Source organism: Jaculus jaculus, chromosome 4, assembly GCF_020740685.1.
Source record: "Jaculus jaculus isolate mJacJac1 chromosome 4, mJacJac1.mat.Y.cur, whole genome shotgun sequence".
Taxonomy (NCBI): domain Eukaryota; kingdom Metazoa; phylum Chordata; class Mammalia; order Rodentia; family Dipodidae; genus Jaculus; species Jaculus jaculus.
The window spans coordinates 14,370,109-14,391,428 of NC_059105.1; the positions used below are offsets into that span (position 1 = coordinate 14,370,109).

The window sequence follows — 21,320 nt, forward strand, 5'->3', positions numbered from 1 at the left end:
AGGTCAGCCTGGACTAGAGTGGAACCCTACCTTGAAAACAAAACAAAACAAAACAAAACTTTTGTACTAAAACCAAATACTAATTTTCCATTCTTGTGTTGTTTCTTTTGTAATTTCAGTTCAGTTATCTTTTAATGTTTTAGGGGGCTGGAGAGATGGCTCAGCAGTTAAGGTGCTTGCCTATTTTTTAATACTTTAGAGACGTTCTTTTTAGTACATAATAAAAAACAATTAATGAAGACAGAGGTTCATTCTAAGGTAAGGCTAGAAGTATCAAGGGGGAACAAACAAGATTATAGTGATAAATGTTCAATTTTTTGTTTCTTTTTTTGGTTAATATATTTATTTATTTGTTTATTTGACAGAGAAAAAGGGAGGCAGAGAGAGAGAGAGAATGGGCGCACTAGGGCCTCCAGCCACTGCATATGAACTCCAGACGCATGGGCCACCTTGTGTATCTGGCTGTGGGTCCTGAGGAATCGAACCTGGGTCCTTTAGCTTTGCAGGCAAATGCCTTAACTGCTAAGCCATTCCTCTAGCCCAATTTTTTGTTTAAGACTGGGTCTTGCTATATTATGCAGTGAAGGCTGGCATAAAATTTCTCCTGCCTTAGCTTTTTGAGAGCTTACATCACAGGCATGTGCCACCACTCCAAGTCGTAAAGGTGTTTTACATGATTCTTTCACATGTTCTAGAAGCCTTTAACATGACATGCCCTAACCACTCCATGTCTTTACTTAAAATATCTGCTCTAGACAAGGTCAAGAGATTGATTTGGGATGTGGATGTAGTTCAGTGGTAGAGTTTTTGCCCAGCATGTATGATGAGTCCCTGTGGTCAATCCCCAGTATCACAAAAACAAACAAAAAGTAACTAATTTTATTGGTTCCCTATATAAAAAATGAACATCACTCAGACTTCACCAAAAACAATCAATAACATTTTACAGAAGCCCACCACAGCATCCAACATTTTATGTGGGGCTTGGGGATCAAACTCAGGCATGCCAGTTTGAGTAGCAAGCACTTTATCTCCTCACCTCCTTAATTTCTTATTCTTAGGATTAACATCAGTCTTATTTCCTAATATGCAACAGCACCATGCCCTGGCCCTGGTGTGCCCATTCTTTGTCTTTCTTTGCTTGCAAACAGTATATATACATATATATCCTCAGAAGGAAGCTAAAGGGTTGTTTTTTTTTTTTTGAGGTAGGGTCTCAGGGTGGCCTCAAACTCATGGTGCTCCTCCTACCTCTGTCTCCTGAGTGCTGGGATTAAAGGTGTGCGCCACCACACCAAGCTCACCTAAAGGGCATTTTTCCCCCCAAGGTAGGGTCTCACTCTAGCTCAGGCTGACCCAGAATTCACTATGTAGTCTCAGGGTGGCCTTGGACTCATGGTGATCCTCCTATCTCTGCCTCCCAAGTGCTGGGATTAAGGATGTGTGCCACCACAACCCGGTGGTTATACACTTTTTAAACACTTCTTAAAGTTGTCTTTCTAGTTGAACAATTTCGTGGATCATCTGAATCAAACTGAAACCTAAGAAACACGGTATCGTTTTTCAGCCCAAATAGCACAGGTACTTCCATTTCTCCCTGTTCAAAAGCTATATGTAGTCACAAATCTGTGAAATTAGTTAGGATTTTCAGGGCCAGTAGTGTTTTACAACCTTAAGAGACAGAGAGGAACATCTGCCCACTCACCTAGAGATCCTTTCCACTGACTCGCTGGGGCAGGTGGCACTTGAGGAGGAACACTCTGAGTCTGCTGAGGAGGAAAAGCAGAGAGGTTCCAGCTGAAGAGGCTGTCACACACACTCACTCAGCCCAGACCACTCTTCCTGGAATATCTTGGGCTCAGCCCTTCTGGGGGAATAATGAGCACCAATGCTTGGTGCTGTATTCCTTGAGCTCAAAGAAGTAAAGAGGAGGCAAGACTGGTGGGACAGAAGGACTAGTGACACCTGACTGTCTCCCCCCTTCCCCTCCCAGAAGTTCACCACTGGGACTACACAGAGCAAATGATTAATGCAGGTGGTAATGTTTGAGTCAAGACCGACACAACAAACTGTCGGTTCCTTTCCCCAGGGGTAATGACCAACTCCACAGACAGAAGTCTTCGTTCCTTACTCACCCTCTTCCTCTTCGCCCTCCTCATGACTGCAGCAATCTTCATCTACCAGATCTTCTTCTGAATCTTCAGCCTCCATCTGGTCTGCTTGGCTAGTAGCTGAACTAAAAGTCATGTCCCCAGTCCAGCAATTCCATAAGAGAAGTTAGTTAGAGCCTCATTCCTTCATTACCTCCTAGTAATTGTCTCGTACCCTTATCAATCTTCTATCCCTTGACTGGACCTCATAACCTATTTCTCTGGTCTTCAAAGTTTAGGCCAAGCCATGGTTTCTTAGCCTTACATACCCCATCTGCATAGACACCCCATGTGTTCCACTTTCCTTGAAGTCCTTACCATACAAAAATACAAAATATACAAAAACAAAAGTATATAAAAATAAAAACCCAGTAACTGCCTGGTAATCTACACATCCTTAGGCTGGGAAATTAGAATGCTTTGGTAGACCAAAGTCTAAGAAAAGTAAAAAGGGCAAGAGAGGCCTGGAGTGACAGCCTAGCAGTTCAGGCACTTGCCTGAAAAGCCAAAGGACCCAATTTCAAATCCCCAGGACTCACATAAGCCAAATGCACAAGGTGGCACATGTGTCTGGAGTTCGTTTGCAGTGGCTGGAGGCCCTGGTACACCCATTCTCTCCCTCTGCCTCTTTCTCTTAAAAAAAAAAAAAAAAAAAAAAAAAAAAAAAAAAGGCTGCCACGCATGGTGGTGCATGCCTTTAATCCCAGGACCAGTCACTGGGGAGGCTGAGGTAGGAGGATCACTGTGAATTCGAGGTCACTCTAAGAATATCTAGTGAATTCCAGAATTCCAGGTCAGCCGGGACTAGAGTGAAATCCTACCTCAAAAAAACAAAAGACAAAAACCAAACAACAACAACAAAAAAGGTCCAAGAGAGGGAACCAGTTATGTACTTATGACCATGACCTTGCTCTGAAGTGCTGTCATAGCAAGAGTGCTTAGGAACCTGTTTGGTTTCAAGTAATCAGAAAAGTCACAAACCTCAACACCTGGTGTCTGGAATTTTTATTTCTCCCCTGGTTATAACCTAAAACAAGGGTTATCAAACTCTTTCTCTAAAGATACCAGATAATAAATATTTTCAGTTTTGCAGGTCATTCATCTATTATAACTATTCAACCCTACTGTTGTAGAAGAAAGCAACAACAGATACTGTACTTAAAATAATGATGTGGGTGTAGTGGCACACGCCTTTAATCCCAGCACCTGAGAGGCAGAGGTAGGAGGACTGCATTGAGCTCAAGGCCACCCTGAGACTACATAGTGAATTCCAGGTCAGCCTGAGCTACAAAAAGTGACTGACAAATAGCCACTGCCACATACAAATAAATGGACAGTGATGGATTCAAATAAAACTTTATTTACAAAAGTAGGGTTTGGGTTGGAGAGATGCTTAGTGGTTAAGTTGCTTGCCTGCAAAGTCTAAGGATCCAGGTTCAATTCCCCACTACCCATGTAAGCCAGATGCACAACATGGCACATGCATCTGAAGTTTGTCTGCAGTGGCTGGAGGACCTGGCGTACCCATTCTCTCACACTCTTTCAAGTAAATTAAATTAATTTAATTTAAAGAGTAGGGTTTGGGGGCTGGAAAGATGGCTTGGCAATTAAGGTGCTTGTCTGAAGAGCCAAACAACCTGGGTTCAGTTCCCCAGTACCCACATAAAGCAAGATGCACAAAGTGGCACATGAATCTGAAACTCATTTGAAGTGGCTGGAGGCCCCAGCATGCTCATGTTCTCCACCCCCCAAATAAATAAATAAATAAATAAATAAATAAATAAATAGATAAATAGGGTTTGGAGGCTGGAGAGATGGCCTGGTAATTAAGGCACTTGCCTGCACAGCCTAACAACCTGGGTTCGATTTCCCAGTACCCACATAAAGCCAGATGTATAGTGTCACATGAATCTGGAGTTCACTGCAGTGGCTGAAAGCACTGGAACACCCATTCTTTCTTCTAATCTCTGCTTGCAAATAAATAAATAAAATATATTTTTTCTTAAGTAGGGCTTGGGGCTGGAGAGGTTATTAGTGGTTAAGGCACTTACCTACAAAGCCAGAAGACCCACATAAGCCAGATGTGTGCCCATTCTCTCTATATATGTCTGCCTCTCTCTCTCTCTCACTAGCTCTCAAATGAATTTCTTTTAAAAATTTTGTATAGCTGGGCGTGGTGGTGCATGCCTTTAATCCCAGCACTAGGGAGACTGAGGTAGGAGGATCACTGTGAGTTCGAGACTACATAGTGAATTCCAGGTCAGCCTGGGCTAGAGTGAGACCGTACCTTGAACCCCCACCCCCCAAAAAAAAAACAAAAATAAATAGGGTTTGTGGATCATACCTTTAATCCCAATACTCAGGAGGCTGATAAATTTGAGGACAGTCCACAAAACAGACATGTAGATCAATGGAACAGAATAGAGGACCCAGATGTAAGTCTGGGTAGCTACAGGCACCTGATCTTTGACAAAAATGCCAAAAAATACTCATTGTAGAAAAGACAGCCTCTTCAGCAAATGGTACTGGGAAAACAGGATCTGTATCTGTAGAAGGATGAAAATAGATCCTTATCTCTCTCTCTATGAACAAGAATTAAGTCCAAATGGATCAAAGACCTTAATATCAGACCTGAAATTCTGAAACTGCTAGAGGAAAAAGTAGGGGAAACCCTTCAACTTGAAATACTGGTCTTGGCAAAGACTTTCTGAATACAACCCCAATTGCTCAGGCAGTAAAACCACAGATTACCCACTGGGACCTCATGAAATTACAAAGCTTTCGTATGGCAAAGGATATTGTGAATAGAGCAAAGAAGCAACCTACAGAATGGGAGAAAATCTTTGCCAGCTATACATCTAACAGAGGATTCATATCTAGGATATACCAAGAACTCAAAATATTAAATAATAAGAAATCAAACAAGCTGGACTATGGAACTAAATTGAGAACTCTCAAAAGAAGAAATGCAGATGGCAAGTAAGCATCTAAAAAAATGTTCTACTCCCTACTCATCAGAGAAATGCAGATTAAAACTACAATTGAGCAGGGTGTGGTGGTGCATGCCTTTAATCCCAGGATTTGGGAGGCAGAGATAGGAGGATCGCCGTGAGTTCGAGGCCACCCTGAGACTACATAGTGAATTCCAGGTCAGCTTGGGCTAGAGTGAGATCCTACCTCGAAAAACAAAACAAAACAAAACAAAAAACCACATTACATTTGAGATCTGTGGAGGTTCCTGAGACAGCTAAAAATAGATCTACCATATGACCCAGCTATAGCACCCCTAGGCATATATCCTAAGGGATCGTCTGACTACCTTAGAGATACTTGCTCAACCATGTTTACTGCCACTCTATTCACAATAGCTAGGAAATGGAAACAGCCTAGATGTCCCACAACTGATGAGTGGATAATGAAGATGTGGCATATTTACACAATGGAGTTCTACTGAGTGGCAAAGAAAAATGAAGTTATAAAATTTGCAGGAAAATGGATGGATCTGGGAAGTATTATACTTAGTGAGGTAACCCAGGCCCAGAAAGTCAAACTTCACATGATCTCTCTCAAATGTTGACTCTAGCTACAAATGACTGGATGTGGTGGTTGATTTAGGTGTCCCCCATAAACTTAGGTGTTCTGAAGGCTATATTCCCAGCTGTTGGAGATTTGGGAATTAACGCCTCCTAGAGGGAGTATATTGTTGGGGGCGGGCTTATGGGTGGTATAGCCAGTTTCCCCTTGCCACTGTTTGGCACACTCTCCTGTTGCTATTATCCACCTTATGTTGGCCAGGGGATGATGTCCACCCTCTGCTCATGCCATTGTTTTCCCCTGCCATCGTGGAGCTTCAATGCAAGCCTGTAAGCCAAAATAACCCTGTTTTTTCCCAGAAACTGCTCTTGGCTGGGTGATTTCTACTAGCAATGCAAATCTGACTGCAACACTGGACTTCTATGTGAGTAGGAATAAAACTCAGTATCAGAGGCCAGTAAGCTAGAAAGGAGATACAATGGGAATAAAAAGGGGGTGGGGACTTAATAGGATGGTATTGTATATATGTAAGTAGAACAGATTAATGGGGGTGAAAAGGCCTAAGTGAGGTCATGCAAAGAAATTGAATAAAGGAAAGGTGAAGGATATAAGAGGATATAAATAACTCATATGAAAATTTCCTTTTTTTGGACAATGGAACACTCAGAAGCCATAGATTTTTACTAGAAAATTTTCAGGGCCAGGGATAGGACACCTTCCAGTGAGTTGTTGGCCAGGGAGGTCACTGATACTCTCAAAACATAACAGGCCATTGCTGGGGCCCTTGGTTTCCCACCAAGAATAGATGGTAAGACCCTATTGCTGAAGATTCCACATACTTGGGCTACAAGGCCACTGAGAAATCCCTCTGGAGCTGAACTGAAAACCTCTTCCAAGTAGACCAGCTGACAGAAAGCTGGAAAAAGCCACACTGCATGCAGCTCAATGGCAGAGAGAGAAATCACCAGTGAAGATCCTCAACAGTGGACACTACAAGCCTTATATTTTGCCAGCCAAGCCAAATGAGCCAATGGATGCAATAGTGGCATGTCTGTTATTGGGGAAATCAACTGCCCTCTAATTTAACTGGAGGCCCGCTCCATGGGAGGGAATACATTCCTGATACTGAAAACCTACAACAGGGGTAGTCATGAGCCCTAGGGGTGTAAGGTACGCTGGTGTCTGGCTAAATGTATGTAAAGTGCTCACCAAACTGCCCAGTAAGCACTTCTCTTAATGTTCACTCCCATATATTAATGCTACTCTCACTTTTGGTTAGACAACTTTCTTTTTTCAGATGGCAGTGACTCAGAAGGCACCATGGTGCTGAGAGGAGTGCTCAGCACTGAAGTATCTATTACATCTTCTAAGGCTAAGGGTCCATTGCAGAAGAGGTGGCGGAAAGAATGTAAGAGCCAAAGGAAGGGTAGGACTCCTTACAACATGCTCCTACAGACATAAAATATCCTGGATATCCATGACCTCACAGTGCCTGACACTACCTACACAAGACCATCATGATAGGAGGAAAGATCATGACAGCAAAATAAAAGAGAGACTGACTGGGGACAGAATATGATGGAGAGTGGAGTTTCAAAGGGGAAAGTGGGAGGAGGGAGGGAATTGCCATTGGATATTGTTTACAATTATGGCAGTTGTCAATAAAAATTTTTTTTTTTTAATTGAGGCTAGTTAAGGACTACAGAGTGAGTTCTAGGTCAGCTTGGGCTAAAATGAGATCCTACTTCAAAAACAAACAAACAAAGCCAGGCAAGGTGACACACACCTTTAATCCCAGCACTTTGGAGACAGAAGGAGAAGCGCCATGAGTTTGAGACCATCCTGAGACTATAGAGTGAATTCCAGGTCAGCCTGCACTAGAGTAAAACCCTACCTTGAAAAAACAAACAAACAGAAACAACAAAGTAGGGTTTGGCTGCCAAATTATAGTTCTCCCATCCTGATCCTAAAGTAAAATATCCAAATTTCAGTCTGGAGGGATGGCTTCGCAGTTAAGGAGCATGACTGTGAGGCCTACGGACCCAGGTGGCAATCCCCCAGTATCCATGTAAGCAAGATGCACAAGGTGGCACGTATATCTGGAGTTTGTTTGCAATGGCTAGAGGCCCTAGCATGCCCATTCTCCCTTTTAAATCAGTAAATAAAATATATTTTTTAACCCCAATTTCTAGGATAGCTAAAAGAATAAAAACCATCAGAGGGCTGGAGAGATGGCTTAGCGGTTAAGCACTTGCCTGTGAAGCCTAAGGACCCCGGTTCCCCAGGTCCCACGTTAGCCAGATGCACAAGGGGGCGCACGCGTCTGGAGTTCGTTTGCAGAGGCTGGAAGCCCTGGCGCGCCCATTCTCTCTCTCCCTCTATCTGTCTTTCTCTCTATGTCTGTCGCTCTCAAATAAATAAATAAATAATGAACAAAAAAAAATTAAAAAAAAAAAACCATCAGAAATACAGGATGCCAAGTGTCACTGAATTATAGCATAGCTATGGTACAACTCTAAATGAACTAAAAACATCCCAACTTACCCAGTATTCCCCGCAAATGAGTTCAGCTCCTTGGCCTCATCACACTCCTTCCCAGCCTGGTCAAGATGAATGGAAGAAAGACGAGTGGCCATTTCAGCTACACCAGGAGGCTGGACAGGGATAGGGGGAACAGGAGTCCCGTCTTTCCCATTTGGTTGGGGGTCAATTACAGACCCACAGGTTGGATTAGGGTTGAGCCTATGAGCATGTGAGGCAAGGAGGTGAATACTGATCCTCTTGGTACAGAACACCGTACTGTCCAAGTCCACAGCATTCGAGGCAGCAGGGAGGATCCCAATGTCAGATCCAGTGTCCTCCTGAAGAAACCGCTGGCCCACCAGGGAAGGTTTCCATGGCCTGCTTCTGTTGAGGAGGCCCCATCGGAAGCGGGATTTTGCAAAACAGGATTGTTCAAACTTGTAGCCATGCCGAGGCATCTTTGCAGTCAGCTTCCTTACAGCCTCAGAAAACCGAACATCTTTGGTAGTCTGGGAATCTGAGTTGTCACCCAGGCCACAGGGATGTGGCTCAGCCCTCGAGGTTAAGTTATTCTGGTTGTGCTGGGAAGAGGCAACACTGGTGGTGGATATGTCAAGGGTGTTAGGGGTAGGTGAGGTGATATGAGCAGTGGCATCATCTAGAACAATGCCAATGCTTCTGGGCACCTTATGATCACCAGGCAGAGGTACACAGTCTCCAGTACCCCCTGAATGATGCCAGGAGGATACTGGCTTTAGGCCCTCTCTGGCCTGTGATAAAGGCACTTTAGTGCTATTTGGCCGCATGAAGGAATTGTTGTTCAGCATGGGTTTAGTAGAGGACAGTGGAGATGTAGCCTTCCCTGAGATGGCAGCTGTTAGGTTCTTCCTTGAAGGGCTTTCCCCAGCTGCTCCCAGTGAGAGGTATGGATCAGAAAGTGATGAGGCCATGGGCTGAGCAACAGGGAAGACAGTGGAAGAAGTGGCCTGATTGGCAGTGACACTGGCAAAGGGGGCCTTCTGAAGGAGAGAACAAGGCCTTTGTTGTGATGGGCTTGAACGCAAGCAGAAAGACTCCAACTGCTGGTATGGTTTTTGCTTGACGTTGGTACGGCGGTACAGCAGACTATTGCTGAACAGATCTGGGAGGGACTGTATGTAACAGGGGTTGTTGTGGCCTGTAACGACAGCTGTGGTCCCAGAGCTACATAAAGTGCTGGGGCAAAAGAAATAAGCTGGCTGGGTTTGGACTCCTAAGAGACCTGTGCCCAACCCTGCTGATAGTGTGCCCACATGCTTTTTCTCCAGCTTCCAGATTGGCTTCACTTGCTGATGGGCCTGAAACCAGACCTTGCCCTCTGAGGATTTCTGAGGCGATGGAACAAGAACTGTGCCTGAGGGGCTTCTCTGCTTGAAGCTGTTTCCTCGACCGAGGCCAATATTACAGTGCTCTGTTCCTGCTGAGGCCATGAGGGACCCACATCATGGCCACATGGCCACATGGTTTGCCTCAGATAAAGTACCACACACTCCCAGGAGCGCCAGCTTCATCCTTGCAGTCCGTCAGCCTGTAGGGAGAAAAGTCAACAGGAATGCTTGGATGGGCCCATAGGATGGGCCCTATGCTACAGCAATCCTCGGGAAAGCAATTAGGATGGTTTAGCACTTTTTGGGCAACCAGTTTGGGTCATCATTTGGGGCTGTAGGAGAATAGATTTCCTGAGAGTTTACAGGGGTCTTCCTACTGCTCTCAAATCTGCTGCACTGGGGACTAAGACTGTTAAGGTTCACTACCAGGAGGCGGTTCCTATGTGTACAGCTTGCCTCACTCTCCAGGACACCACCTGAATGACTACCTTCCATCCCCTAAAACCATGTGACCAGGAGTAAGGCAAGTCTGGAAATGCAAAGATCAGCCAGTATCTTCCTCTCAATCAATTCTGAAAGCTCAAAGGTTACCTGAGGATGGATTTTACCTCTACAGTTCCATACTCCAACTCTTGGCTGCCTTTTCTTTGGTCTGGTTTTTTGTTTGTTTTGTTTTTTTAAAGGTAAGATCTCACTCTAGCCCAGGCTGACCTAGAATTCACTATGTAGTCTCAGGGAGGATGGCCTCATGTGATCCTCCTACCTCTGCCTCAAGAGTGCGGAGATTAGAGGCATGCCCACCACTCCCAGCTCTGGTCTCTTTTCAAAAGACAAATTCACACAGCAGCAGAGAATTTCCCTGCTAACCCTAGAGCTGAGACAGCAATTTCACCCGTCAAGAATCTTGTCAATGGGAGGTGAGGGGAGCTTCCACTCGCACTGGAGCTCTCTGCAAACTCAAGAAACGTGAGAGAGAGTGGCACTGAACAACGGAGGAGCAGACCACAAGGTAGGAGAACATGTGGAACAGCTAGAGAACTAGAGCAGAATCAGCAGCTTCCCCTCCCCCACCGCCAGTGCCCAGCTCAAAACAGAGCAGCGGTCCAGGGACCTGGCCACGCCAACTTGAACCAACAGCCGGACCCAAGCAGGAGCAGAGATAACTGGGATTACACCAGGGAAGGGTCTCACCTGGTCACAAGCTGACTTGGAACCTTCAACAGATCAGAAATCTTAACCTCCCTGTTGTCAGGATTAAGGTGGGGCACAACACACCCCAAGGGACAGTTAGAGGATATGGTTGTCAAAATACCTACTCTTGGGAGTTCCGGTCAAGATGGCAACCGCCTAGCTGCACTACAAACAACGAGGGAAAAAAAGATAGATGCAGATCCTAAGAAGAGAGCTGCCCCAACATACCTCAGAAGGGGCCCAACTGAAACTAAGGACAACTGGCGAAATAAGCAAGGGTGATGTTTTCCTGTGAACTGGATACCAGCACAAAGGGGAAGGAGATCAATGCAGAGAAAAATCAACTCCTACCAAATCAGAGAGCCAGAGCCTCAGAGGCCCCCAACACCTCAGCACTGAAGCAGACCAAAAATGAACCCAACATGGCTCAGGGAAATCTTGCGGAAGAGGGGGCGGAAAGAATGTCAGAGTTACATGTTGGGTCATGATTTTCAGAGACATTTATCATACTAATAACTGGGGGCTAACTCCACAATGCACGACCCATTTTCAATAACAAGGAGGGTCTAATGGGAGGGGGTAGATCACAGACGAGCCTAAATAATGGTACCAAACTGCCTGTATGTACTGAAAAGAAAACTAATAAATTAAATTAAAAAAAAAATACCTACTCTTGAGCTGTTTATCACTGAAAGTGCATATTGTTTAAATTTTAGAAACTATCTGTATTTGGTTCCACTCAGCCTACTTGAATACTCTCATAGCAGGCAAACCTAACACCTGGGATCACTTTTGTAGATATTATGAGAGTCTTGAGACCACACCTAACGCCTTAAGCTCCTACCCTGAAGTAATTTAACACCAGATTGACTGATACATCTAATAACACCCAGCTAACTAGAAAATCAAATCATTAGCTGGGTGTGGTGGTGCATGCCTTTAATCCCAGCACTCCAGAGGCAGAGTTAGGAGAATCGCCATGAGTTCAAGGCCACCCTGAGAAGACAGAGTTAATTCCAGGTCAGACTGGACCAGAGTGAGAACACACCTCGACAAACAAACAAACAAACAAACAAACAAAAGAAAATCCAATCATTAAATAAATAATCCAGGATACAAAAATATATACATTATAACACAAGAATCACCAAAAATCAAGACAATATAAATCCACCAAAATGTATTAATACATCAGTATGAAAATCTGAAAGAAATGGATTTCCTTGATTTAATTGACCTACCTAAATTAAATCAATATGAGATTAATCACTTAAATAGACCTATAACAAGCATGGAGATCCAAACAGTTAGCAATAATATCCCAACTAAAAAAAGTCCAGGCCTAGATGGATTCCCTGATGAATTTTACCCGACCTTCAGGGAAGAACTAACACCATTGCTTCTTAAGCTTTTCCATAAAATAGAAAAATAAGGAATCCTATCAAATTCCTTCTATGAAGCCAGCATCATCCTGATACCAAAACCAGGCAAAGATAGAACAAAAAAAGAAAATTACAGACCAATCTCCCTCATGAACATAGATGCAAAAATTCTCAACAAAATATTTGCAACACAATACAAGAATATATCAGAAAGATCATTCACCCTGACGAAGGAGGCTTTATCCCAGAGATGCAAGGATGGTTCAACATATGCAAATCGATAAATGTAATACATTATACAAATGGACTGAAGGACAAAAACCATATGATCATCTCATTAAACGCAGAGAAAGCATTTGACAAAATACAACAACCCCTCACGATAAAAGTCCTACAGAGACTGGGAATAGAAGGAACATATCTCAATATAATAAAGGCTATTTATGGCAAGCCTATAGCCAAAATATTACTAAATGGGGAAAAACTGGAAGCTTTTCCACTAAAATCAGGAAAAAGGGTGTCCACTGTCCCCACTTTTATTTAATATGATACTGGAAGTTTTAGTCATAGCAATAAGGCAAGAGATGCATATAAAAGGGATACAAATTGGAAAGGAAGAGATCAAGTTATCATTATTTGCAGATGACATGATTCTATATATAATGGGCCCTAAAGACTTTACCGGCAAACTGTTAGAGCTGATAAACACCTATAGCCATGTAGCAGGATACAAAATAAATACACAGAAATCAGTAGCATTCCTGTATGCTAACATCAAACACACAGAAGATGAAATCAGAGAATCACTCCTATTCACAATTGCATCAAAGAAAATAAGGTACCTTGGAATAAACCTAACCAAGGAAATAAAGAATCTGTACAATGAAAACTATAAAACACTCAAGGAAGAAGTTGCAGAAGACACAAGGAAATGGAAAAACATCCCTTTTTCCTGCACTGGAAGAATCGATATTGTGAAAATGGTAATCTTACCAAAAGCAATCTACACATTTAATGCAATCCCCATCAAAATTCCAAAGGCATTCTTCACGGAAATAGAAAAAACAATCCAAAAATTCATTTGAAATCACAAAAAGCCTTGAATATCTAAAATAATACTGAGCAACAAAAATAAGGCGGGAGGTATCACCATATCTGATTTTAACCTAGAGCCACAGTAACAAAAACAGCATAGTACTGGCACAAAAGCAGATATGTAGATCAATGGAACAGAATAGAGGACCCAGATAAAAGTCCAGGTAGCTATAGCCACCTGACAGTCGATAAAAATGCCAAAAATACTCATTGACGAAAAGAGAGCCTCTTCAGCAAATGGTGCTGGGAAAACTGGATTTTTATCTGTAGAAGGATGAAAATAGATTCTTCTCTCTCTCCATAGAAAAGAATTAAATCCAAATGGACTAAAGACCTTAACATCAGACCTGAAACTCTGAAATTGCCAGAGGACAAAGTAGGGGAAACCCTTCAACATATTGGTCTTGGCAAAGACTTTCTGAATATAACCCCAATTTCTCAGGCAATAAAACCACAGATTAATCACTGGGATCTCATGAAATTACAAAGATTTTGTACTGCAAAGGACACTGTGAATAAAGCAAAGAGGCAACCTACAAAATGGGAAAAAATCTTTGCCAGCTATATATCTGATAGAGGATTAATATCTAGGATATATAAAGAACTCAAAAAGTTCAATAATAAGAAATCAAACAAGCCAATTAAAAAATGGGCTATGGAGCTAAATGGAGAGTTCTCAAAAGAAGAAATACAGATGGCTTATAAACATCTAAGAAAATGTTCTACATCTCTAGTCATCAGGGAAATGCAGATTAAAACTACATTGAGATTCCATATCACTCCTGTCAGATTGGCTACCATCATGAAAACAAATGATCATGAATGCTGGCGGGGATGTAAAAACAGGGGAACCCTTCTACACTGTTGGTGGGAATGCAATCTGGTCCAGCCATTATGGAAATCAGTGTGGAGGTTCCTCAAACAGCTAAAGATTGATCTACCATATGACCCAGCTATAGCACTCCTAGGCATATATCCTAAGGACTCATCCCAGTTCCTTAGAAGTACACACTCAACCACGTTTATTGCCGCTCAATTCATAATAGCTGGGAAATGGAACCAGCCTAGATGTCCTTCAACTGATGAGTGGATAATGGAGATGTGGCACATTTATACAATGCAGTTCTACTCAGCAGTAAAGAAAAATGAAGTTATGAAATTTGCAGGAAAATGGAAGGATCTGGAAAGGATTCCACTAAGCAATCCAGGCCCAGAAAGCTAAGCGCCGCATGTTCCCCCTCATATGTGGATTTTATCTACATATGATTGGACTTCTGTTTGAGAAGGAAAAAACTCAGTAGGAGAGGCCAGTAAGTTAAAAAGGAGATATAAAGGGAAAAGAAAGGAAGGGAGGAGGGTACTTAATAGGTTGGTATGGTATATATGTAAGTAGAAGAACAGATTAACAGGGGTGAAAAGACACAAATTGAGGTCAGGGGAAGAGACTGAGTAAAGGAAAGGTGGAGAGAGGGCTAATCAAAATCTAAGTGGATGCAAGTAAATCATATGGAATCCTCTGGTTTCGGACAATGGGACACTCAGGCACCACAGATCATTGTTAGAAAATTTTCAGTGCAAGGGATGGGATACCTCCAGTGAGTTGTTGGCCAGGGAGGTCCCTGGTGCCCCAAAAATTATAGGCCATTGTCGAAGCCCTTGGTTTCCCACCAGCAATAGATGGTAAGACCCTATTGCTGAAGACTCCATATACTTGGGCTGCAAGGCCACTGAGAAATCCTACTGGAACTGAGCTGATAACCTCTTCCATGTGGACCAGCTGACAGAAAGCTGGAAGAAGCCATTCTACATGTAGTTCAATGGGAGAAAGAGATACCACCAGTGAAGATACTCGACAGTGGACACTGCAAGCCTTATATTTGGCCAGCCAGCCCAAATGAGCCAACAGGTGCAATAGTGGCTCGTCTGTCATGGTGGGAACCAACTGCTCTCCAATTGGACTAGAGGCCCACTCTATAGGGGGAATACATCCCTGATACTGAAAACTTAAAACAGGGGTAGTCATGACCCCTAGGGGTATAACATTTGCTGATGTCTGGAAAAATACATATACTATGCTTATCAAACTGTCCAGTAAGCACTTCTCTTTTTTTTTGCACTTCTCTTAATATTTATACCCTTATATTAACGCTACTCTCACTTTGGGTAGAGAATCTTCTCTTTTCAGATGGCAGTGACCTTGGGATGACTCAAAAACTATCATAGTGCTGGAAAGAAGTGACTGGAGTACTGAGTAACATCTCGATCACACCTTCTAAGACTCAGGGTCTAATGTGGAAGAGGTGGTGGAAAGAATGTAAAACCCAAAGGAAGGGTAGGACTCCTTATAATGTGCTCCCTCCAGACATAAAATGGCCTGGATATCCATGACTTCATAGTGCCTGACACTACCTACACAAGACCATCACAAGAGGAGGAAAAGATCATGACATCAAAATAAGAGAGAAACTGATTGGGATGGGGGGGGGATATGATGGAGAATGGAATTTCAAAGGGGAAAGTGGGGAGAGGGAGGGTATTATCATGAAATATTTTTTATAATCATGGAAAATGTTAATGAAAATTGAGAGAAGTTATGGAAGCCAGCACCAGAGAACAGTAATTGTGTATCTGATATTTAGACTGGAGTTCTGCAATGAAAAATTATAATATCATTTTTTTATCTAAAAAAAAATTGAGAGAAAAAAAAAGAATCTTGTCAATGGGGCTGGAGAGATGGCTTAGCAGTTAAGACACTTGCCTGCAAAGCCACAGGACCTCGGTTCAATTCCATAGGACCCACATAAACCAGATGCACAAGGTGGTGCATGCATCTGTGGAGTTTGTTTGCAGTGGCTGGAGGCCCTGGGGTCCCTATTCTCCCTCTCTCTCTCTCAAATAAATAAATAAATAAATAAATAAATAAATAAATAAATAAATAAATAAAAGAATCTTGCCAATAATACATATATACAGCCTTAAGTTCCAACCCATATATTGGTGGGGAAAAGTGGAAAGAAAATAAACTAAACATCAACCTTGTTTTGCTTTCAGTGACTTTATTTTCAGCAGACACAGAGGGACAGAAGAGTAGAGAGAGCAGCAAGGAGAAGCCAGAAGTGAAAATGTCCTTATTCTGGAGCCGAGACTTTGGTTTGCTTTAGGCTGCTCTCAAGGATATAGAGTCACCTGTCTTGTATGTCTTCTCAGTCAACATTTCCTCTACTGCACAAAGCCTGAACCAGCCTTGCAGCTGTGGGACGCAAACCACCTCTGCAGCATAGTCACTTGCTAAATCAAATTCACAAAGTATTCTCCAGATGTCACAACTGATAAGGGAAAAGTAGGTCTGCCTGCTTGGAAGCACTTAGAGGAACATTATGCCTGCCTATAGCCAGGAATGGTGGTGGATGGTGTTTAATCCCAGAACTCAGGAGGCTGAGGTAGGAGGATCACTGTGAGACCAGCCGAGGGCTACAAAGTGAGTTCCAGTTAGCCCGGGCTAGAGCGAGACCCTCCCTGGGGCGGGGGGAGGAGGGAATCAGATAATTCTAAGTGAAATCCTGATATTCTCATCAAGAGTAGCCAGATGGGCTGGGCGTGATGGTGCATGCCTTTAATCGCTAAGACTACATAATGAATTCCAGGTCAGACTGAGCGAGAGTGAGACTCTTTACCTTGAAAAAAATAAAAAAATAAAAACAAAAATAAAGAGCTGGAGAGAGATGGCTTAGTGGTTAAGGTGCTTGCCTCTGAAGCCAAAGGACCTAGGTAAAATTTCCAGTACCCATGCAAGCCAAATGCATAAAGTGGCACATGTGTCTGGAATTCATTTGTAGTGGCTGGAGACCCTGGCACGCTCATTCTGTTTCTCTCTTTGCCTCTCTTTCTTTAATAAAAATAAATTTATAAATAAAATGTTAAGAGTAGACAGGGGGCTTAAGAGATGGCTTAGTGATCAAGGCCTTTGCCTGCACAGCCAAAGGACCTCAATTTGATTCTCCAGGACGCATGTAAGCCAGATGCACAAGGTGGTGCATACATTTGGAGTTCATTTGTAGTGGCTGATAGCCCTGACACACCCATTCTCTCTCTGTGTGTGTCTTTCTCTCTCTCAAATAAATTATATTATATAATGAGTAGACAGAGAAACCAGATGCACAAAGTGACACATGCACATGGAATTTGTTTGTAGTGGCTAGAGGCTCTGGCACACCTTTTCTTTCTCTTTCTCTCTCTCTCTCTCTCTCTCTCTCTCTCTCTCACTCTCTTTCTCACTCTGCTTGCAAAATAAATAAAGCATTTAGGGCTGGAGAGATGGCTTAGTGGTCAAGACACTTGCCTGCAAAGCCAAAGGACCCATATTCAATTCCCTAGGACCCATGTAAGCTAGATGCACAAGGTGACACATACATCTGGAGTTTGTTTGCAGCAGCAGAGGCACTGGCATACCCATTTTCTCTCTCTCTCTCTCTCTCTTTATATCTGCCTCTTTCTCTGGTGTTCTCAAATGAATAAAATAAAATATTTTTTTTAAAAAGAATAGCCCGGGAGAAGGAATAAACAGGAAGTTTTCGCTTAAGTTACATTTGTAATACAAAAACAGGGAGAAGAGCTGGAGAGCTGGCTCAGCAGTTAAAGCAGGTGCCTCATGAAGCCTAACAACTGGAATTTGATTCCCCAGTACCCACATAAAGCTAGATGCACAAAATAGCATGTGTATGGAGTGGCTGGAGAATGGTGTACCCATTCTCTCTCTTTCTCTGCCCAGTATGGTGCAGCACACTTTAATCAGAGAACTTGAGAGTCTGAGGTAGGAGGATCACTGTGGGTTCCACGCCAGCCTGAGACTACATAGTTAATTCCAGGTCAGCCTGGGCTAGGGCAAGACCCTACCTCAAAACAAATAAAACAAAACACCACACCACAGGGAAAGCCAAGTATTGTAGTACATGCCTTTAATCCCAACACTTGAGAGGTTGAGGGAGGAAGATCACTGTGAGTTCCAGGACACCCTGAGACTACACAAGACCCTACCTCAAAAATCCAAACAGTAAATAAAGCGGGGCATGGTGGCACACGCCTTTAATCCCAGCACTTGGGAGGCAGAGAGAGGAGGATGGCCATGAGTTTGAGGCTACCCTGAGGCTACTCAGTGAATTCCAGGTCAACCTGAGCTAGAGTGAGGCCTGATCTCAGATAACCAGAAATAAACTGGGTGTGGAGGTGCATGTCTTTAGTCCCAGCACTTGGAAGACAGAGGTAGGATTGCTGAGAGTTCAAGCCCAGCCTGAGATACATAGTGAATTACAGGTCAGCTTGGGCTAGAGAAAGACCCTACCTTAAAAAACCAAAAATAAATAAATAAATACAACACTGCAGGGAGAAGACGTTATGTTCTGCAATAGCTAAGAAAGCTCCAAGACTCCTGTCTCCAACCGAAAGGAGGACACCAACAAACCCGCAGGAACCTCATACTGTTGCCCTGTTTTCCTGCAAAAGCTGACCTACAGAGATTCTTTCTCAAGGAGAATACAAAGACAGACAAGGCATCACTGATAATATTTAAAATGATGGTGGATTAAAAATAGCTTAAATGCTAAAACTAGATTTTGAGGCCAGCGACCTCAAAATGAGGTGACAAAATGCAACTCCATACAAGTCCAACTAATGGAAATACCATGTAAAGGATCATTACCTCATGCACATACAACAGAGAAGCCCACACAATGGGAAGTTAAGCCTTGCCAATGATTTGTGCATATGTGCACATGCTCATTATACTGAACCAGATTCACAGTCCCAACTCAGTCCTCTTTCATGAGCCCACATTATGTCCCACCAATGCAACACAAGAGACACATCAAGGTAATGGCAGAATGGGCTAGTAAAAGGAAACGTCAGGCTGGCAATCTCTGAAGAGCAATCCCACTAATGACCACCGACCCCCCCCCCCCCAATGAGCATCATGCTATCTCACATCCTTATGCCTTTATAAGTGTTGTAGGCTTTCATGGGTGAAACATGTAACAGCACCCACAGATTTCTCATCAAACACTGCAGATAATTCCACTTTCCATAGCCACCATCTGCTAGCACTAACTGCATATTTGGCCTGGGTGGAGAGAATCTTTCCTTTCTCACACACTACTGAGTTTTGCCTCTCTGCATGTGATTCCTCAGAGCCATGAACACTTGAGAACAATGGCTTGACACCCAACTTGCTTTTTTTAAAAAATACAAATAAGTTAGAGAGGGACTAAGAGCATACTCCCACCTTCCTCAGAAGTCAAGATGGGGTCTGCTCCCAGATATTGAAGGTGGCTAGGTGGACTAGCTCCAGGATAGGGTGAATTATTTTTTTAATTGATGGGATTCCAGAGCTCATGTCTGTGCAATGGTCATTTTCACCCTTTCTTTCCTCTCATCTGCCCCTAATAGGTCAGACGGCAACCGGGAGAAGGGTTACCTGTCTTTAAAGAAAGGTGTTCACATGCAAGGGCCAGCAAGATGAGACAATTTCTGTAACTCTGAAAAAGAGCTCTATAGTTCCTAATAGATATCCAGGGCCAATTACATGGCTGTGTCAGGAAATGCCAAACAAAGACAAATTTGTCATGTTATATACTCTATAGACAAGAGCACCAAGAACATGAAATACACAGTATCACTCCTCAAGAGCATCACATACAAGTGTCCCAACCTGGTTTTAGTTCAGAAGTAGTGTCTGGCTCAGACAAGGAAATGACAGTTGCTAAAACCAGCTTCTTTCTTTCTTGTAGAAATTCCTAGTGGAATCACAACTCAACATGATAGGAAGCTAGAACATTCAGGCAGCCTGTTCCAGAACCCCTGACCACTGCCACAGGTCCCTTTTCCTATATCCTGTCCAGTGTCTAAAGTAGCAAATTTTAAGGTTAAATACCTAAAAATTTGAGTAATCAAGAAAACAGCTTCATGGGCTGGAGAGATGGCTTAGGGGTTACAACACTTGCCTGCAAAGCCCAAGGATCCAGGTTCGATTCTCCAGGTCCCACATGAGTCAGATGCACAAGGTGGCACATGCATCTGGAGTTTGTTTGAAGTGCCTAGAGGCACTTGGCATGCCAATTCTCTCTGTGTGTCTAATAATTAATTTTTTTAATTTAAAAAAGAAAACCACTTCAGCTAGGCATGGCAGTGCATGCCTTTAATCCCACCACTTGGGAGGCAGAGGTAGAATGATTGCTGTGAGTTGAAGGCCACTCTGAGACTACATACTGAATCCCAGGTCAAGCTGGGCTAGAGCAAAACCCTACCTCGAAAAACCAAAAATAAATAAAAAGAAAATAGCTTAAAAAGCTGACACACTTAGACTAGTGTCTTCTGCCATAAAGTCCACATAAACAAATTCATGGTACCCAGACCATGAAGATAGCACCCCCTTCACAGGGCAGCTGTCTTCTGACACAACATCCAAGAGATCTTTTCTCCAGCCTCCCTAAAATTTCCAAATGAACTGAGATGACATACTGTGAATGACTGTATGCCTTTAAGATCCAAGAAATAGACTGTTCATCTCCCAGGCAATATGTTAGGATAAGAAATCAAAAGAAAGATACAGAGAGAAAAAAATACATGTGCAAGGCCATAACCAAGCCACTGGTTGGAAGTCCTGCTTCAAAAACAACCAACTCCAACCTAACTCATAAACAGCAATGGATCCTGGGCTAGAGTGGTACCCTACCTCCAAAGGGGTGGGGGAAAGCAGCCAAGTATGGTGACTCACACTCTTTCACTTTTTTTGTTGTTGTTGTTTTTGATTGAACCAATGAGTTTATTGGCATTACATTCAGAGCAGGATGAGAGGTTATCTACATTCCTGTAGAGGCCTCCAAATAGTTGTAACATTGAGAAGTCTGGTCCCAGCACAGATGAGCGTGTTCCCATAGCTACTTAGTTGGAGCTCACCTTCCTGTGTTCTTCTACCCTCTTTGTACTTCATCTCCCCATGGGGCCATGAGACCTGCATCATTGCATTCAGCTGGCACAGGGGGTGCCTGAGACCTCAGGTGAGGTCCGACAACCTTCCCCACACCCTT

General features: G+C 43.1%; 1 protein-coding gene across 2 annotated transcripts in view; it reads right to left on the reverse strand.

Moving 5' to 3' along the window:
• Positions 1–21,320, reverse strand: part of Ttll4 (tubulin tyrosine ligase like 4) — a 56,041-nt gene that overhangs the window by 15,964 nt on the left and 18,757 nt on the right. The window contains exons 3-5 of one of the 2 annotated variants that reach the window (XM_045147399.1): positions 8,229–9,774; positions 2,136–2,236; positions 1,706–1,766 (exon numbers count right to left, since the gene is read on the reverse strand). In XM_045147399.1, coding sequence (XP_045003334.1) covers positions 1,706–1,766; positions 2,136–2,236; positions 8,229–9,676 — 1,610 coding nt within the window. In that variant the 5' untranslated portion in view covers positions 9,677–9,774. Of the gene's footprint in view, positions 1–1,705; positions 1,770–2,135; positions 2,237–8,228; positions 9,775–21,320 lie in introns of both variants that reach the window. The other variant, XM_045147398.1, reaches the window with a different exon arrangement.